Raw genomic sequence first — 19,645 nt, 5'->3', positions numbered from 1 at the left:
AATCATCAATTGTTAGATTTGGCTTATTATCATATTTACACATGAAATTATACAGCACCCCTGATGCCCGTCTACCGGGTCTTATCTGCTTTCAAACGTTTATGAGCTATCAAAAGCATCGTTACAAATTGTCCCCCATAAATAGAATGGCACCGCGGATGAACCTCTCTGCAGTCATCATCAGTCACAATGGGAGCGCTACAGATATTGGTGGCATCGGTGCTGCTTGGGATACTGACCCGCAGCTCAAACAGCGAGAAACTATCCTTCCGAGATCATCGCGTTTGCTCAGTCTTCATACAGAACGAAGACCAGCTGGACACGCTACGAGCTCTCGAGGCTACACCTAACTTGGTAACAGTATTTAGTTGTAAAATCTGGAACAGAAATTGATTAATTTTCATTCCAACAGTTTACATTCCTGGATGTACCTTCGGCAATCAATTCAAAGGTACAGATCGTGGTTCCACCGGCCAAACAGCGTTATTTCGAGAATCTTGTCCAGCAGTTGAAGCTTGTTTCCCACGTTGATTCCTACAATCTACAAAGGTAATCATCGAAGTACTTTCAAATTCACAGCTCAATTATCTTCAATCCCAAAATAGCGTTATCGACAATGAACGACCGAACCAATCCAAACGAGCTGCTTTCGGATGGACTGATTACTACACGCTTGAGGAGATGTACGCATGGATTGACGAGCTGGTCGCAGAACATTCCGAAGTGCTATCCGTCGAAACTATTGGGCAATCTTACGAAGGACGTGATCTGAAGGTGGTAAAACTATCCCACAAGGAAGGAAATCCCGGACTATTCGTTGATGCCAACATTCACGCCCGTGAGTGGATTACTTCCGCTACCGTTACGTGGATCTTGAACGAGTTGCTGACGTCTGAAGATCCAGCTGTTCGGGATTTGGCCGAAAACTTTGACTGGTACATTGTTCCGGTGCTGAATCCGGATGGATTGGTATACACGCACACCACGGTATGTCACTAGCAATTTGGATTAGAGAAGAGTTACTAAGCTAATTTTTCTTGCAGGATCGTTTGTGGAGAAAGACCCGATATCCGTACAATATCTTGTGTTACGGGGCTGACCCAAATCGCAACTTTGACTTTCAGTGGAATAGTAAGTTCATTTATTAGTTGTAAAAGCACGCGATCTTAAAATCATTTCAAACTTCAGACGGTGGAGCCTCGATGAACCCATGCTCGGACGCCTACGCCGGGCAGCACCCAGAATCGGAGGTAGAAGTTAAAGCCGTTTCCGATTACATTCGTTCGATCGCGGACGAGCTGACTCTTTACCTAACGATCCACTCAAAGGGACAGTACATTTTGGTACCGTTCGGTTACGAGAATGCTCCGTATCCTCCCACCTATCAGGATCTTATGCAGATTGGACGACGAGGAGCGGTCGATATGTACAAGCTGTACCAGAAACCGTACCGCGTGGGAACGTCATCCGATGTGTTATGTAATAGTGGAACTAGCAATTCTTACTTGAGCTCGCACTAATCTTGGTTTTTCACTTAGATGTCGCTTCAGGAATTTCGGTAGATTGGGCCTACGGAGCAGTCAATGTTCCACTATCTTACACGTTTGAACTGCGAGATCAGGGAGAGTTTGGGTGGATTCTGCCGGCCGATCAGATTATTCCGAATGCCGAGGAACTACTGGCAGCATTTGTTGGGATGATCGACGAGGCGCGTGTCTTGGGATATTTTTGATCACTTTATTTAAATAAAAAAAAGTTTATTACCTGAATTATTTCTGACAGAACATTTCCCTATAGCTATCAGCAAAATGTTCGTTTAATTCAGAAGATACTTTTCGGATACTTGAACAGATTAGTAAAATTTCCAATTGATTACAAATGTGATATCAAACAATCAAGTAAAATATTGCAATGACTCGTCCATTCCTTATCAAATGATAGCAAACATTACAGGTCCGCATTCAGGGATTCATTCCTTCTCAGCTACGTTTAGTTATCTGGGCCTAATGATTTCAATGACTACCGCACAGCTGATTCTAACGGTAGACATCGACCAATTGACGCGATGTCACTTGTAGAATGTAGAACAGATTTCCCGAAATTGCTACCGTTATCGGAAATGACTTACAGCCAGTAAATTACTCATCGACAGATTTATTACCAGACGCAACAGGGGTTCTGACGTAGACGATTTGATATAAAAGGAGTCGAAATTGGGTGCCTGGGATGTAGTACCTATACGAAATGAACCGATTACAGTTGATATCGCTGCTGTTTGCAGCAAGTTGTTGCTGTGTAGCTGCTGAACAGGCAAGATTCGACAATTACCGCGTTCATCAGGTGCGCATCGAGACCGAAGAACAGCTGCAGGTCCTGCAATATCTGGAAGAGCACCCCGATGGATATATTTTTTGGGATAGTCCTGTTCAAACCAACATGGCGTTAGAACTAGTTGTTCCACCTCACAAGTACTCTGATTTTGAGGAACTTGCAATGAAGCTGAACATCAAGACTCGACTTCGCATCGAAAACTTCCAAGAGTAAGTGTAAGAATTGTTGTGACTGAGTCTTACGTACCGACAATGAATTATTCTTCCAGAGTGATCGATAACGAACGTCCGAATAAAGGTCGCCGATCTACCTTCGGCTGGGACGACTACTATTCCACGGCTGAAATCTACGCGTGGTTGGACGACATGGTTGGTCGACATTCCAGCATTTTATCGAGTACAACCTACGGAAAATCTTTCGAGAATCGTGATCTGAAGGCAGTTAAACTCTCGCACAAGGCGAACAACCCGGGAATCTTCATTGAAGCTAACATCCACGCACGTGAGTGGATCTCGTCAGCGACGGCCACGTGGTTGCTCAACGAACTGCTAACATCAAGCAATCCAGCTGTGGTGGACCTGGCCCAGAACTATGATTGGTACTTTATCATGGTAGCTAATCCGGATGGACTCGAGTTTAGTCGGAATAGTGTAAGCAGCCTAAGTATTCAAAAATGAAGAGCTATTAACAGTACAGATTCTCTTCCTAGAATCGAATGTGGAGAAAGACCCGCCAACCATCGTCAGTGCTCTGCACCGGAACCGATCCCAACCGCAATTTTGACTACTTCTGGCGAAGTGAGTCTTCTTGCGCAGTTCATATTTTAAAAGAAACTTAATTCCCATCCCCCTATTACAGCCGGTGGAGCATCAACGATCGCCTGCTCCGACACTTTTTCGGGACCAACTCCGTTCTCTGAACCGGAAACCCGGTCCATGGCGGATTACTACGCGACGATCGCCGACAAGATCAACGTTCAGTTTTCATTCCACTCGTTTGGACAGTACCTTTTGACACCGTTCGGGTTTACCAACGCTCCGCTTCCCGCCAATCAAGCAGATCTGCAGCAAATCGCCGCCAAAACCGTTGATGCCATTCGTGCAACCCATGGAACGCAATACACCTTTGGGAACTCGGCGCAGCTGTTGTGTAAGTGTTTGAATATCCTTTCTCGGCCACAACAATACTAAACGAATCTTAATTTCAGATGTAACTTCGGGTAGTACTAACGACTACTTTATGGGTGTTCACGGTACCAAACTGGCGTACACATTCGAGTTCCGCGACGATGGAGCACATGGCTTTGCCCTCCCAGCTGACCAAATCGTACCAAACTCCCAGGAAACGTTGAACGGACTGATTGCATTCCTGGCTGAGGCAAAGAGTCTTGGATATCTATGAATTTTATTTACGATGAATGCATTTATTGTGATAACTGATATAATACTACATAAAACATATTGAAAATATTTGATCTAGTTTCGTTGTCCTTGCGTCTTAAAGTGCCGTATGTACGATGTTAGTAGATCGTCCATTTTGTAGCCTTGCTTGGTCTCCAAAAGCAACTTTGTGGAACCCATCATGTTGCCGAACTTGATGTGGAAGTAAGTGTTACCAGAGCTCCAGAAGTTTAACTCCATAAAGCTATACTGAGCCAAGGTGTCCTAGAATGAGAGAATCGAAACATGTGTTGATGATTTATTAACACCGGAAGAGATCAAACCTTTGTACGCGGATCAACAAGGTTGAATCCTTGTTTGTTGATGGCCACCAGCAGCATGTCTGGTAGATTTTGATCCGTAGTTTGCTTGACAACAAAGAACGTAGATCCAAACATGGGAAACTTGTGCACAATCTTCAAGAACTCCAGTTTCGCGACCGCCTGACTGATTCCCTTCAATGCATTAACCTTCACCAAGATGTCCTTCTTCCACTGATCTATTTTTTGCATCCTGACAACATCCTCGGGAATCAAACCATGCAACATATCAGGGAATGCCTTCTGCAGGTGTTGTACATCTTGTTCTTCATACTGAGCCCAGAATATGTATGCCCCTAGCTCAACGGCTTCCATCTTGGTCAGTTTGTAGTATCCTTGAAGAAGTTTGGGAACTTCCTGATAGAAGTAGAACATCTCATCTGCGATTGGATCTTTCCCCGGAGTCACGTTGATCCATAGTTTCTTCATGAAGAACAGCTGATATTCACAATGAATGCGATTATCGTTCGATCTTGACGGCATCGTCTCCCTCATCCATTCCATCAGCTCGTATATAAAGTCAAAAATGAAGTATTCCTCGGGCATCGAGAACACTTTGTCACCAATCTTGATGAACAAACTGAACCCTTCGATGGACTTCAGATCCAAACGTCTGGTGATCGTTTGCAGCAAGTCTTTTGTCTTAGTACAAGATTCGATCTGGAATGCTTCGTCGGTATCATCTGGGAAGTAGACTTTGTGGTAGATCTCAACAGATCTATAACGGATTGCTTCGACTTCCACAATATATGGTGGGAACATTCTGTTGCCAATTTTCAGCGTCTTCTGAACTCGCTGCAGACACTCGGGGGCTAACGAATGCTTTCTACTTTTGAGGAACATGAAAAGCTCTTTCAAGAGCTGTTGCCCAGGTACCATTACACCGGTAGCCAACCATAGCAAATCCCAACCACGTTCTTCACTTATCTGAATCTGATTATCGGTTAACTGTCTCATAATCTGGCAGAAGATTTCATCTCTAAGCAAGTCGTTGTTCAAGGCAGGACTAAAGATTCTATCGGTATCGATCGATTCACGTCCTTTAGGTAGGTCTCCCATGTACTAAAAAAATGAATTTTCAAAAAACGATTTCATTGCCTAACCATTGCAATACGTACCTTCAAGATTAAAGTGAATACAGCTACTGCAATTTCCGAATGGACCTTGTCGGGTTGAAGCTTTTGCAGCAGTGGTGCTTTCATCGGTTCTCGCGTGTGTCTCCATAGCTCTTCAGTTGTCGATTTTCTGATACTGCTTAGAGTTGACGAGTTTGAAGTCACGCTAATTGGTGCCCGGAAGTTTTCGGAACCAAAGCGCTGCAAGGTGTGCATCTTCTTGCGTTGAATAGTGTTGTAATTCGGTGCCGCATGCTTCCTGGGTTTTAGGACTCCTTCTCTCTATTTTTAAAGATCAAATTTAACTCACATCAACTGGAAGACTACCTAACTTACCCTGTACAAACTAAGAACGCTAGCAGGAGGTGGCATGATAGTCGGAAGAATGTAAACCACCTCCGTCGGGAAGTATCCAGATCTTCCGTTGGACTCACCGAAACCCCAGGTAGCATCCTCGGCTAGGATTGTTTCCCCGGTAAAACCTTGCCCAAGCGTTACAAGATCTCCCTTCAACAGACTTAGCATAGATTCCGTCTGGCTTTCATCTGAATGAGTGCGAACAGCTACGGCATAGACACTTCTGTTTCGTAGCTCTTTCAGGATGTTGTTGATCAAGTTGGACAATGCTTTCGCCTCAAATGATTTGAAAACAAAGTCCTCGTTCTGGATAGTGTTGATGAACAGTGTTCCAACGTCATTGTCATCCCCATCGTCGCAATCGATTTGCATAATCTCCGGAAAGGAGATCTCCAGCAGGACTTGTTCTTGATCATCCACAAAGTATATTCCCGACCAATTTACCGCAATGATAATATTGCTCGTGGGAAGCTTTGTCCCATCTATTTGAACAGCTTCGTAGAAACGGGAAAACATCATACCCCAAGTGATTTTTGCGAACAGTACAATGTCCTCTTTGGCAGCGATTCTCTGGAGTCCATCCTTGACGCAACGGCTGCGTTTAAATGCCGTTTCAATCAACTGAACCCATCGCGTTGCAGTCTCCGCGCGCACCAACTGCCTCGGAATGTAGTCCTTCAGTCTATCTTGAAGCGTCTTACTGTTCAACTCAAAGCCATAGTCGGCGTAATACTGCAAGGCAGCCAACATTGCAATGTCCTTGTCCGAGGTGCTAACCAGCTCGCCCAAGTTCAACCCACGAACCACCTGCGAGTAAATCAAGTTCGTAGCCACTGGGTCTACTGCCGGGTCATGCCACGGGGCAAACATTTCTTTCCGAAAGAAGATTTTCCACTGAGCGTTACGTTCGTTACCACCCTGTTCTTTAGCATACTGCTCACAGTTCGAAATGGCATCCATGATAAATTCTCCACCACTCTGCAACGAGAGCACCTTCTCCTGAAGCATAACAAAAATCGAGAATCCGAAGACGTCCTTCAATCCGATACCAAACGATAGTTTTTCACACATCTCCTGAGCCGTTGTGGCTGAATCGATCTCCACATTCTTGCTCGAGCCATCCATCATCGTGACGACCACCAGAATCGGTTTCTTCGTCTTGGTCGTTTGAAGCTCCAACCAGGATGGAGGTTGACGCCTTGTACCATTCTTCACCGTACGATCCAAGCGATGCTCGCAGTACGGTGCATAAAGCTGTGGCCCTTCGCGGATGAACGATCGCAGATATTTTTCAAACTTTTCCGACGGTGGGAAGCATCCCACGCATAGCGACAGCAGGATCCACCCCTTGGCGTAGGACGTGGAGTTGGGGTTGTTGGTGAGCTGTTTGCAGATTTGACAGTAAATTTCATCTCGCAGTTGCTTGTTCAATATGCCATGCCCAATAATAAAGTGCAGCTTATCCAAATGTGAGCTTCGATTGTTCAGAAACTCCTGATAGTCAGCTATCTCATCGGTATTCTCTACAATAGCCTTCAACTCGCTCGGAATCTTTGTCTTTCGCTTCAACGTCCGGTGGATTAGCTTCCGTTCATGCTCGGACAAGTTCTGCTGAAAAGCCTGGAACTCTTTGCTCTTGGCATAGTTTCGTCCCAACGTTTTCGTCAGTTTCTGCATGACCGGCTTGTGTTTCACGTCTTCGCTATCGTCCTCGTACCGCGCCTCGGCCATATCTCCCATGAATCGTAAAATCGTAATCCATAGGGCCTGAAAGCAAAAAATGCGTCTCTTAAGCTCCAATAAAAAAAAACTAAATCGAGTTACAAACCTGCGCAGAAATGATGTCGGCCGGGCTGGGTAGATCGAGCAGCGAGGATTTAAGCTTGCGCTTGCTGAATTGATAGGACGCATTGTTGGCAAAGTACGTGGCCGCGTACTTGGCGAAATTATAGTCGGATAAATCCTCGCGGTAGGGAAAATTTTCCCCGTATGCGGAGGTGAGGGCTGCACTGGTGGCGGGGTCTTCTGGTTGGGGGTCATCCTGAGGGGTTCAAGGGTTGCAAAGTATGTTTAAGTTGCTATAAGTTTTTCCAATTGATATCCACAATGAAAATGATTTGATGAGCTATTTATTATAGATGGGTGGTTTATGTTCTTCAACTCCGACCAATGACGAGGAGGCGCACCGAATTCGATAGTTGAAAAATCGGCAATGTTTCATCGGTAAACCATCTGCCAAAATGAACAAAATTTTACCGACTATCGGTTGTACGATGTACAATAATGAACTTTATCACCAACTTTTTGTTGTTACAGGATTCGGTAATTTTCAATTTACCGATCTGTTCTGCAGTTGAAAATTTGGTAAATTTTACCGAATTCGGTAAACAAAAGCTCTGTGTGAAGCCATGATATCAACAATTTCAACGATTATATTCATATCAATCCAGTTATTTTGCATATTATAACTTACTTACAAATACTATGTGGTTTAATTAAACAATATTTTCCAGAACTGTATTTACCTCGGTATTTACCGAATTCGAAAGTAGATTTTTTCAATTTCAGATTTTGAGAGATTGTTAAATTATAAAGCAACGGAATGGAAATGTATGCTTATTCTGTGTTGTCTTCGTGTAAAATGGACGTGATATATTGTATTGTGTAGTGAATGAGTAAAAGTACAATGCTTGAGTTATGATGTAATTTTGTGTTGAATGTAATGTTTTTTCGCTTTATTCGAAATTACGTATTATTACAATCCTGGACGAATCACGCAGTAGTTCATACAATTTCGGAAAAACTCTACACACCGAAACGAATGGGCCAAATGTGTATGGGGTTGATAACGGGCATGGTTTATATACAAGGGGCTGACGCTTATCAGCGCGCCCGCGCTAGTAGCTTGTGCGAGGGAGTGAGAAAAAGATTAAACTTCCTAAGGCATTCCAAAGGCGCTCCTACAAACGCCATCAATCACTCACCGGACAAGAATGTCGGTCACCACCTCTACTACAAGTCGACACCTGACAGGCAGCATTGATTGCTGCAAAATCATAGATAAGAAATCTATGGGCCCTGGCTGGTTGGAACCCTCGATTAGCAATCTCAGTTACTCGGCAGCGGTCAACGGCAGTGCCAGCGGAACGCACGTGCGTGTCCGTGCGAACTTGAGCCCGATGCCTACTTAAAGTTTAATCCATTTCTCAGAACTCCGGCGATAGATGAAACAAGAACGATTTTGCGATTGCAGATGACCTAATTGTGGCGTTTATTTACAGATATACTCTACTATTTCGAACAGATATTGCATTTCAGAGTTAGTAACGTTGTGTCAAGTTTGCGCCCTGGGGTTCGTGTGTATTTTGTGTAAAAAGAGATGAGATTGGTGGTCAAACATTCAATCACGATTTGTGCATTCACAACCGAGATGATTCGTAATAGTTCACAGGACGGGACAACAGTTTGGTGGGAATGATTTTTTTGTTTCGACTCTTCTCCTCAAAGTACTGTAACATTCTGCTTACGGCAAAGGACGCCTTTCGCTTCGGCACCGGTTCCGGACTCATGGGTCCGTCTAGGAAACCAAACACATCGTCTACGATCTTGTTGTCTTCCTCGACGTTGATTGGTTGTTGTGGTTTGATCGCTGCCTTCCTAGCCTCGGCTTCCAGCGCCAGTTCTCGGTTCAGCTCGTCGACTCGCAGCCTATAGTTGTGTTCGGCATCCTCTTGCCAACGCTTATTCCCGGACTTCTTAAACTGGACTTCTTCATTGCGCCTCAACACAAGCAGCTCGTTGATTCTTTGGGCTTTGTAGGTTATCTTGTCCTTAAGGTTCTTTCGCGTCAGGAAGCCACGACACTGTGCTTGCAGATTAACAATAGCTGAGCGAAGTCGACCAAACTTGTACGTCAGCTCACGAGACTTGATCACGGCTTGGAGCCTACGATAGCCATTTCGCTGCACCAGATAGTTCGTTCGATACCCACGTGCTCGCCAGTGCTTCTGAATTGTAATAGCGGCGTTGCGGTACTTGCGGATGTACTTGAAGAACAAAATCCTACGGAAGGCACGTTGGATCAATACGATGTAATGCAGGTAAACTCTCGAACGTTCCGACTCCAGCACGAGGTCGTGACTTTCCTTCAGGAAAATTTTCGTCTTTCCAAACTGATAGTCATCTGGAATGCCAGCCAGTATTCGCTCACAAATCTGTCGCGAAGCCGCCACACAATCAACCTTGTGAGCTGGACCAATTCCTCTCCCCAAATGACGGTAACGTTCCACAAATTCCGTGTACGTGTGTCGGATCGCGTAACCTGCCTTCCTAATCTTGGCCGTTTCCATCATACCGGAATAGCGCAGCTGTCTCACGCACAACGCATTGTCGATTATCTAAAATCACAGAAGTTCATCAGCCTCAATCACTTCGTATTCCCCTCCCCCATAAACCCACCTTAGGTTTCTTGAACTCATTCGGCTTAATGCACCGAATAAAGTACGGATGGCACGACGACAGCGTTCTCATCAACGCTTCCAGCGAGTTCCTGAACTGCAGAGACAACGTAATACTTTTCTTTGACGTGTCCAGCGAATCGTCCGACTCGAACAGCTTCACTAAAAACTCGTTGCTACTCTTCGTTACCAGTTCCTTCAAATCCGAACTAAACGTGTCCCTATTCTTCTCCAGGAACCCGTTCACGTTGTAGAACACCGTCCCGGCAAAGTGCTGAACGCCGAACGCCGGAACATTATCGTACTTCGGCTTCAGGTAGATCGTCTTCGATCCGTGCGTGCTGTGCAACTTCGAAAGCATCGTCAGGTCGGTGCCCTTCGGGAAGCGCGTCTCGTCGTCGATCAGGGCCATCAGGTGGAGCGACTTCATCCCGATCATGTCCAGCACGTCCTGGTTGTCGATGAACTCGATGTTGGTCCAGTTGATGCCCTCGCGGGTGTACTCGGCTTGCTCCATCTGCGAGGGATGCAGAAACAATTATAGAGTAGTTTACCCCATTTAAATGCATTTATTTGAAGAAGACAACCATGTAACCCCATCTCAACCAACGACAAGTATGTAAGGATGGAGTCACGTGGTCCTTGATTTATGCTTATGATTCCATTAGCCAACTGACTCACCTTGAAAATATGCTTCACGAAAAACTGCTGCAGATTCTCGTTGGCAAAATTGATGCACAACTGCTCGAAGCTGTTCGTCTCAAACTGCTCGAAGCCGAAAATATCCAACACCCCAATCGAAATCCGACCCTTTGGCGAGGACTTGAAGATCGCACTGTTGATCTTGTTCACGACCATCAGAAATATCTTGCCGTAGATTGCCTTCACGAACGCATCCCTCGCTTCCAGTGCTTGCTCCTTGGACACTTGTGAAACCACGCGCTCACCCTGGGCGATGATGGTCCGCCGGGTTAGGGCGTTCACCAAGGCACCTTTGGTCACTCCTAGCAGACCACTAACCCTGGTTGCATTTGTAGAATCGTTCACCTCGACGGCGTCCATGTTCTGAACGACAGTTGATTTGTACTTGATGTTGCCTAGATGGAGGATTGCTGCAAGCAGACTAAGGATTGACCAAATTTCCTGGTCGGTAAACGCGAGAACCTTCATTGCTGACCTTACGTTGGCGAATTCCTGCAAATAGGAGTGGTTAAGAATTATTTTGAAGAAGATTTCGTAGTTACACTCTTACACTAGCATCATTTCGCCCATCGCAGTTCAGCGTTTGTCCTCTAATCAAGTACTGATACTTGGAAGCATCCTCAAGTTCCAGCATTTTCTTCTCCTCCTTACCCAGCCCAACCAGCATCGAATAGAAAATGTGATAGTTTCGTTCACCCTTGTTCTGATAAACGATTCGCGACTTCTCCAGCAGATACTGATCAATCTTGGCTCCACCAATGACCCCCTCTCGGTTGAAGTGAACGTCAATGTACTTCCCAAATCGCGATGAGTTATCGTTTCGCACGGTTTTGGCATTCCCGAACGCCTCCATAATCGGATTCGACTCGATGATCTGCTGTTCAACCCACGAGTGCTTCCCGCTAGTAGCGGCCAGGTATTGCAGAATCAACTTTGTACTCTCGGTCTTTCCAGCACCGGACTCCCCACTGATCACGATACACTGATCGCGGCCATCCCGTCGCATCTCCTGGTACGCTCCGTCCCCAATGGCAAAAATGTGCGGCGGCAGATCGCCAATCTTCTTCTCCCTGTACAGATTAACTTCATTGAACGTATAAATCGGTAGAATCTCGTACGGGTTGATAGCCACCAGCATGCTACCGGTATAAGTCTACAAACAAACAAAAAAGAACCCAGCAAAACACACCCCAATTAATCATCGTTGAACCAGCTAACGACCTGCATCAACAGCCCCACCCGTGGCTGCCATCAATCATTAAACACACTTACGTAGATTTGCTTTTGGCGGTATCGAACAATCAAATTTCGCAAAATGGCATATTCCTGCAGGTCGCCCAGCGTTATCATATCGTGAACTGTCCGCTGTGACGTGACGTGCATCGGCTTGATAACCTGGACAACAAAATAAAATAAATAAAAACCCATTACCCGGATATGACCCGGCTTGAACGCAGAGTGGCTTCGCGATACGAACCTCGCTGTCCTTAACCCAGCTCTCCGTGCCATCGTCGTCCACGATAAGGGTCTTGCCGGAGTGGGTCCGCAGGACACGGCCCGCGTACGGTATTTCGAACTCGCTGTTTTGCTTGGGCGTGAGCCACACCCATTCGCCCTGTAATGAAGAAAAAAAATAAGTTGATTGGATTGGTAAACGATGTGGACGCATGGTCATTTTGGATTCAAATTATAATAAGTTTGATATTTTTACGTTACTTGATTAGCATTCCAAAAACAGTTTTACTAAATACAACTCTGATGTGACTGGATTTTCACCTGAAAACATTACATATCGGTGCATTTATATAAGCAGTACAAACAAAATAATTCTTAGAAAGATTTTATGGAGGCGCAGGGTCATTTTAAACAATTTCGTGGAAAAGCTTGGTGTTTATAACTGTATTGTTGGGGTAATTTTAACTTAATGAAATAAACAAGTACATGAATTTGAATGGCAGTGCGTGGCCGAATGGTTACGCTGTCCGCTTTGTAAGCGGATGATTCTGGGTTCAATTCCCATCTGCTGCAACCTTCCATCGGATGAGGAAGTAAAATGTCGGTCCCGGCCTTGGTTGTTAGGCCGTTAAGTCATTCCAGGTGTAGGAGTCGTCTCCATGCCATAAGTACAAACAACGCACCAAACCAAGCCTACTCCGGTGGAATCGCTGGCGGCGGTTGGATTCACAATCCAAAGGTCGTCAGTTCAAACACTGGGGTGGAAGGTTCCTTGGAGTAAAAGAGGTTTGGGTGCTCTCCCCATTCAAGCCTTCGGACTCCTAGGTTCGAGCAGAAACTTGCAATAGAGACCACAAAAGACCCGGGGGTCGTTAATGTGGATGGTTTGATTTTTGATGAATTTTAAAATTGAATTCTGGTGATTTCATGCGTGTTCAGGGAGCCTAACTTTTAAGTGATGTTTTAAAGAAACCCCCAGAAAAATTACTTTCAAAATGAGGAGTGTTGTAATCAAACAAATTTTGCCTTGTATCATAACGTGCAATTTGTTCTAGCGATAAATGTTAATTCAACAAAAATCAAAAATTAAAAAAAAATTGCAATTATCCATACATTTTTTTTTAAATTATTTTCATTTCTGCTCCTATAATAGCGATCGCAAAATTTTTGAAATTTTAAAGCGATAAATTGGTCTGTTTTCATGTAAACTGATTTAACTAATTGCTATTTTCATCGTTCTGCTTTCAAATAACGTATACGCACCTGGATGGCCCCATTCTTAACGTAAATTGGAATATGATACCTCCGGCGTTCGTGAAGCTGTCGCAAGCTGTGAACCCGTGCAATGCAGCGGGCCTGTTCGGCGGTCAAGGTCTCGATGATCGCTTGGTTGCTGACGATTTTCCACTGCAAATTGCGCACTGTAGAAAAATCTAGCCTAACGTTTCTCATGAGAAATCTTAAAATTCTCTCAACACCAGGATTAACTGGCATAACGTTGAAGTCGACTACCAGCGTGCAATGCCTGCGGCAGCCAGGCATGCTGGTTTCGTTTGGTCACACTTGAGCAATTTATGGCTTTGGACCGTCACCAAAATTGAAAGGGAAAACTGGCACGTTCGCGAGACGCGTCCGCTTTATTTTGTGTCTAAAACTATACTGAAGCAGCTTAGCTCATAAAAATTTAAACCTGCAATGTTATGCACTTTTGAAAACACTGCAGTGATTTTTTCAAAAAATCAAATTATTGGGTGTACCCCATTTGGCATAATGGACATTTGGCATAACGGGTTTTCAAGAAGGACGTTTGGCATAATGGACGTTTGGCATAATTGGTCCAAGACATCAGGGACGTTTGGCTTAATGGACATTTGGTATAATGGACGTTTGGCATAACTCGTTCAAAAACCATCAAGGACGTTTGGCATAATGGACGTTTAGCATAATTATTGTAGCATTTTTTGTTTTGTTAAATTAGTATTTATTTTTTGTAAAGAATAATAACTTATATCTTTTTTCCTAATTTCTAAACAGATAATTTTAATTTAAAAGATTTTTTTTTTTTTTCAAAAAATCATGTATCTATTTTCTTTCAATAGATGTGATTTTTCCCCATTTTGGAATATTTCTTAATAAAGCTTTAAATGCATTTTTTCATATTTTTTTTATTTTTTTAGAAAGAGTCTATATAATATTAACATTTTTCCCCATTTTAAATATTTTGCAGCAAATTTTTTGTATTAAATTTTTCCTTCTTTTATTTTAAATTCAACTTACAAAGATATGTAAGTTTTGCCAGTCTTTAAATATCTTGCAATAAAGATTTATACTATTTTCCCTCGTTTTTTGAATTCAACCTAAAGAATGTATGCACATTTTGCTCTTCTTTAAAGAAATGCAATAAGAATTTTTAAAGCAATTTTCTCTCCTTTTATTTTAAAACGAAAAGAAGGCATAATCTCTCAAAAGATGCTCAGTTTGTGTTTTTTGGTTTATATTTTGCAATTATTGTTTATTATGCAATTTTCCCTTCTTTAATATTCAACCTAAATTAGGGATGTGCATTTTTTTTTCTTTAAATATGTTACAAATGAGTTATGCAAGCTATGAAACTTTCCCTTGTTTTATTTTAAATTCAACTTTTAGAAGGGAAAATTTCTAAAAAAAATACTTTTGGAATATTTGACAATTGAGTTTGTTCCCTTCTTGTATATAAAATCAACTTATGGTAGGAAAAGTCTCTTTAAAGATTCACATTTTGCCACTCTTTAAATGTTTGAAAATCGCATTATTTTAATGTTTTTCACCTACCTCTATTCGAAAAATCTATTTATTTAGCAATTATTTTTTTAACAAAAAAAATTTTTTTTTTTTTAACGGGGACCGTGGTGTAGGGGTAAGCGTGATTGCCTCTCACCCAGTCGGCCTGGGTTCGATACCAGACGGTCCCGGTGGCATTTTTCGAGACGAGATTTGTCTGATCACGCCTTCCGTCGGAAGGGAAGTAAATGTTGGTCCCGGACTAACCTAAAAAAGGTTAGGTCGTTAGCTCAGTCCAGGTGTAGGAGTCGTCTCCCTGGGTCCTGCCTCGGTGGAGTCGCTGGTAGGCAGTTGGACTAACAATCCAAAGGTCGTCAGTTCGAATCCCGGGGTGGATGGAAGCTAAGGTGTAAAAAGAGGTTTGCAATTGCCTCAACAATCAAGCCTTCGAACACCTAGTTTCGAGTAGGAATCTCGCAATCGAGAACGCCAAGGCAATGCTGTAGAGCGAATAATTTGATTTTTTTTTTTAACAATTGTCACTTCTTTAAGATAAGTTTTGACTAAATACAAGAAAACAGTAAATCTGCAACAAGAGTCATACATCGACATCTGACTACCCTTGTGTCACCAAGCTGTGGTGGCCAAAGCAGTTTAGTCATTGAGTTATTCTATTAAAGGTCCCTGGTTCAATTCCCGTAGACTACACATTTTGTTTTGATGGATAAACTTTTCCTTGAAATGGATTCGATGGCATAATTTTCTCGGTCATCTACAACTGTGTTCTCTGTGTCTGTAAATCTTACCGCTACCCTCTTGTCGGACGAGTGCTGTCCAGTTCTGGGTTATTTAGATTGAATTCGAAAAAAACAAGGGAAACATGTGAATTTATTTAGAGATTTTTCCTTCTTGAAGTTAAATTATGATCAAAAGAAGGGAAAATTACATTAGAACAGCTTAATTGTCAAAAATTTGAAGAGGTTTTTTCATCTTTAAGTTGAATTTCATATAAAAGAAGAGAAAATTTTATTTAAAAAAAAAATCATTGCTAATTATATTGATTGGGGAAAAATGTAAAGCTAACATGAGATATTTCCTTCTTTAAACTAAATGTTATTTTCAATAAAAATATCAAATTTCATTTAAAAGATTTATTGTGATTGTGATTGCCAAACGTCCTTGATTGTTTTGGAACGAGTTATGCCAAACGTCCATTATGCCAAATGTCCATTATGCCAAACGTCCCTAATGTCTTGGAACAATTATGCCAAACGTTCATTATGCCAAACGTCCTTCTTGAAAACCCGTTATGCCAAATGTCCATTATGCCAAATGGGGTACACCCCAAATTATTCGCTCTACAGCATTGTCTAGGCGTTCTCGATTGCGAGATTCCTACTCGAAACTAGGTGTCATAAGGCTTGATTGTTGTGGCAATCGCAAACCTTTTTTTACACCTTAGCTTCCATCCACCCCGGGATTCGAACTGACAACCTTTGGATTGTTAGTTCAACTGCCTACCAGCGACTCCACCGAGACAGGACCCAGGGAGACGACTCCTACACGTGGACTGAGCTAACGACCTAACCTCTAGGTTAGACCGGGGCCAACATTTACTTCCCGTCCGACGGAAGGCGTGATCAGACAAATCTCGTCTCGAAAAATGCCACCGGGACCGTCTGGAATCGAACCCAAGCCGACTGGGTGAGAGGCAATCACGCTTGCCCCTACACCAAGGTCCCGGTGATTTTTTTAAATAGTCATAAATCGATGCGTGTGTGTTTTTTTGAACTATCCAGATATAAATCTTAGCAAACATAGTACAAGAGTCCACATTGGTATCAAAATGTGGAGAAACCACTAATTATCAAAATTTTGAAACAAAAGTTTTTACAAAATATATATAAACATTCAAATAGTTTGCTACTATGAAAATAGCAATAAATTATTTTTCTAATATTTTCAAGTTCAATAAAGACATATTTAATTTCAAAAATAAACTTTAACCCTGATGCGCGCAGACAGTTTACAACCAAATGAGCTGATATTTGGCATGGAAGTCCTCATGGGCATGCCCTTCAAGGGGAACCATACTTAAACTTGATCGGAGAACTTTTTGAAAAACGTACCCACCCTAATATGTATGTACTTTTTTCGTAACGAGTCTAAAAATCGAAGATCGGGCAACCCTGTTAATACTTTTTGAATCTAGGTCTTATTGTGGTTTGGTTGAGCGTTTTAGCAGAATGCATTACTGTGAATACAAAGAGATTAAAAGGAACTAGATCTCGTCTATTTGTATACACACTAGATCTTCATTGAACTCAGTTGCTTGTTTTCTGTGAGCTTTTTTTAAGTTTAAAATCTAGCTGAAAATTATTTCCGTGATCTGAATTTGGTTAGGTGTGAGGAAGGCACCAACCACGTAGGTATTAAGTTAGTTTTTTCTTTAATTATCTTTAATTATTGTTCTTGCTTAGGAAATCCAAAGTTTTAATCTTTGGAGGGCTGTTTCTCGTCATTGGTTAGATTTATTGTGAGGTAGAGCGTCCATCCCGGGAATTCCCGGGACAAACTTTCCGGGATATTTCCAAAACGAGACATTCTCGAATCCTGGGAGTTTTTATATTTTGTCTCGGAAATTCCCGGAATCGAAAAAAATTGGTCTGGAAATAATGATTTTGTTGTGGAAATAGTTGAACAGATGAATACTTAGTAATCGATAAGATGAGCACACACTTAAACTTTTTCAAAAATGTGTTTTCGAAACCTTTAAATATACATTTTCATCTATTAACCAAACAAATTTGAAGACATTTGGTTGTATCGTTGCCGAGATATAGCTATTTGAAGTTAGCAGTTCCAAGAAACGGTTGCCACGAACCTCAACACTGCTGGAATCAAATTGGCTCAAAATTTTGGTGAAGACTCGTTTTTGTATTTTTTTTTTTGTAATGCAAAATTTCAAAATCGGGCTTCGGCATGCACACGAGATATGTCTTCCGAGTCTTCACCCCAAATTTCAGCCAATTTGGTTCATCCCATCTCGAGATATCGTGGCACCCGTAAATCAACTCGGTGTTTAGAGAAAAACGCTCACTAAGTTTGGCAGCTCGCTTTGCGCATGGCAAAAATTTGAGTCTAAATCGTCTCTTACTCAGTTTAATAATGAAATATCTTCATGAAACTTTCATGAGTGACATAATTTGAAAAATATGTTTGAAATGAAATGCTAAACTTTTCAAAAAATATACATTGGCTGGCATCATTTCAATTGTTTACGAAGTTTGTTTTCTATAGGCAGCTTCAAAGAATAAACAATAAAAGAAATTAATTAATACAACACATAATTAAAACATAGATTTTATGACTGTTTTAAAAATTTCCCGCGATCCCAGGAAATCCCGGTATCTAAAAAAAAACCCCGTTTCCCAGGAAATTCAAAACCCGGGAAAATTGGACGCCCTATTGCGAGGTTTCAAAGATTCTTATGTGAAATTGTTCGAAAAAAAAACAATATGTAGTTATAGCATACAAAAAAATACAAAAATGAGAAAAGGATCAAAGTTACATTTTTTGAATAAAATGTAAACAAAATAGTATTTGAAGGCATTTGAGGGTCAACCCGCACCTAATTTGAGTTGATCTAATATTTTTATCGAATTTCTTGGTCAATTTTGTATCATATGCTAGCGAAGTCTTTTTGTTTATTAGTTTCAAAGTTATGAGGAAAAGAAGCCTTTTTTGTAGATAATATATTATGTTTAAGAGAACTAACGCTGCTTTCTGCTTAGGTCGTCTGTGGTGTTGTAAAAGATGTTATCATGACGTTGCAGTTTAAAAAAAAACCTCATAACTTCTGCCCACCGCTAATAGGAAATTTAGCCAACCAAACGTTGTACACGCGTCGTCATTGAATAGATTTGATCACGAATTGCAACTTTTTAGCGCATGGCTGCCCAACTGCTTTAATCGTGTTTGAATTGTAGCAAAGTACGTGGCCATTTGATATATTAATTCAATTCAACTCAGTTTAATTTTGGGCAACGAAAAAAAAAAAAAACAAGTCATCGCGTGTGCAAAATTGACCAATTCTTCATGGCAATTCGCTGAATGATTTGTCCATTCAGTTCGAAATGCGTTATCGATAACGGTACACACATCTTCGCCACCCACCGACGCTGCTGACACACAACAGACAGAGCAGAAAACGAAAAAAAATGATAAGCGCCAGCCAGCAGGTGTCTTCGTCATCCAACGTCTCTCTAATTGGACCAGATTTTAATTGAATTTCTTTTATTTTGAATGCTCAACACTTACATGCTCTTCTTTTTGCTCCATCGTTTTTTCACTGTTTCAGTTTCATCAACACACACACACGCCACGCACGATTCTGTTTGAATTAATTTGGTTTATATCTCTTTTTTAGTTCAGAAAACACGGAAATCCATTCCTCTGAGTCACCGCCAAAGATAAGATTAAAACACACACACAAAACTGTCCACTTGAAATCTGCAGATTCCGTTGCGCGCCGAACGACCACGTCTCACTCGGTCAAGAATGTTCCACGAACTGAGAGACCTGCCGGAGCGGCGCTCCAGCCGATACCTGCTGCGGGTCGATAGTGGCCACCTGCCACTATCTTATCAGTTCGATTGGCCACCTTTATCGCCGTTCCCGAGTTCGAGAAGCGTGCGAGAGCGCGTTCT

At 42.2% G+C, this 19,645-nt stretch overlaps 2 protein-coding genes across 2 annotated transcripts; one reads left to right on the top strand and one right to left on the bottom strand.

Moving 5' to 3' along the window:
* Positions 1–132: 132 nt before the first annotated feature.
* On the top strand, positions 133–3,800 carry LOC6033113 (zinc carboxypeptidase A 1). Its single transcript, XM_038250936.1, has 11 exons — positions 133–354; positions 413–549; positions 606–987; positions 1,044–1,131; positions 1,189–1,479; positions 1,539–1,729; positions 2,233–2,540; positions 2,600–2,981; positions 3,041–3,128; positions 3,190–3,480; positions 3,539–3,800. Exons 1-11 carry the CDS (start codon positions 190–192, stop codon positions 3,730–3,732), a joined length of 2,517 nt encoding a protein of 838 aa, XP_038106864.1. The 5' UTR covers positions 133–189; the 3' UTR covers positions 3,733–3,800.
* Positions 3,717–19,517, bottom strand: LOC6033111 (myosin-VIIa). The gene is made up of 12 exons (XM_038255335.1): positions 19,257–19,517; positions 12,199–12,336; positions 11,994–12,116; positions 11,272–11,874; positions 10,701–11,213; positions 10,021–10,536; positions 9,090–9,959; positions 7,391–7,603; positions 5,542–7,329; positions 5,209–5,487; positions 4,055–5,152; positions 3,717–3,995 (listed from the first exon to the last, which is right to left on the bottom strand). The coding sequence occupies exons 1-12, from the start codon at positions 19,275–19,277 to the stop codon at positions 3,807–3,809; spliced, it is 6,351 nt and encodes a 2,116-aa protein (XP_038111263.1). The 5' UTR covers positions 19,278–19,517; the 3' UTR covers positions 3,717–3,806.
* Positions 19,518–19,645: the final 128 nt, after the last annotated feature.

The sequence above is a fragment of the Culex quinquefasciatus genome, chromosome 2, assembly GCF_015732765.1.
Source record: "Culex quinquefasciatus strain JHB chromosome 2, VPISU_Cqui_1.0_pri_paternal, whole genome shotgun sequence".
Classification (NCBI taxonomy): domain Eukaryota; kingdom Metazoa; phylum Arthropoda; class Insecta; order Diptera; family Culicidae; genus Culex; species Culex quinquefasciatus.
This window is presented reverse-complemented; position numbering and strand designations above follow the sequence as displayed.

Coding starts and splice junctions, on each gene's coding strand:
- LOC6033111 (XM_038255335.1), bottom strand. CDS start 19,277: ATGGAGCAAAAAGAAGAGCAT. Junction 7,330..7,390: donor CCGACATCATTTCTGCGCAG/GTTTGTAACTCG, acceptor TTTTGCTTTCAG/GCCCTATGGATTACGATTTT. Junction 3,996..4,054: donor TTGTTGATCCGCGTACAAAG/GTTTGATCTCTT, acceptor CTCTCATTCTAG/GACACCTTGGCTCAGTATAG.
- LOC6033113 (XM_038250936.1), top strand. CDS start 190: ATGGGAGCGCTACAGATATTGGTGGCATCGGTGCTGCTTGGGATACTG. Junction 550..605: donor GATTCCTACAATCTACAAAG/GTAATCATCGAA, acceptor ATCCCAAAATAG/CGTTATCGACAATGAACGAC. Junction 1,132..1,188: donor CTTTGACTTTCAGTGGAATA/GTAAGTTCATTT, acceptor TTCAAACTTCAG/ACGGTGGAGCCTCGATGAAC.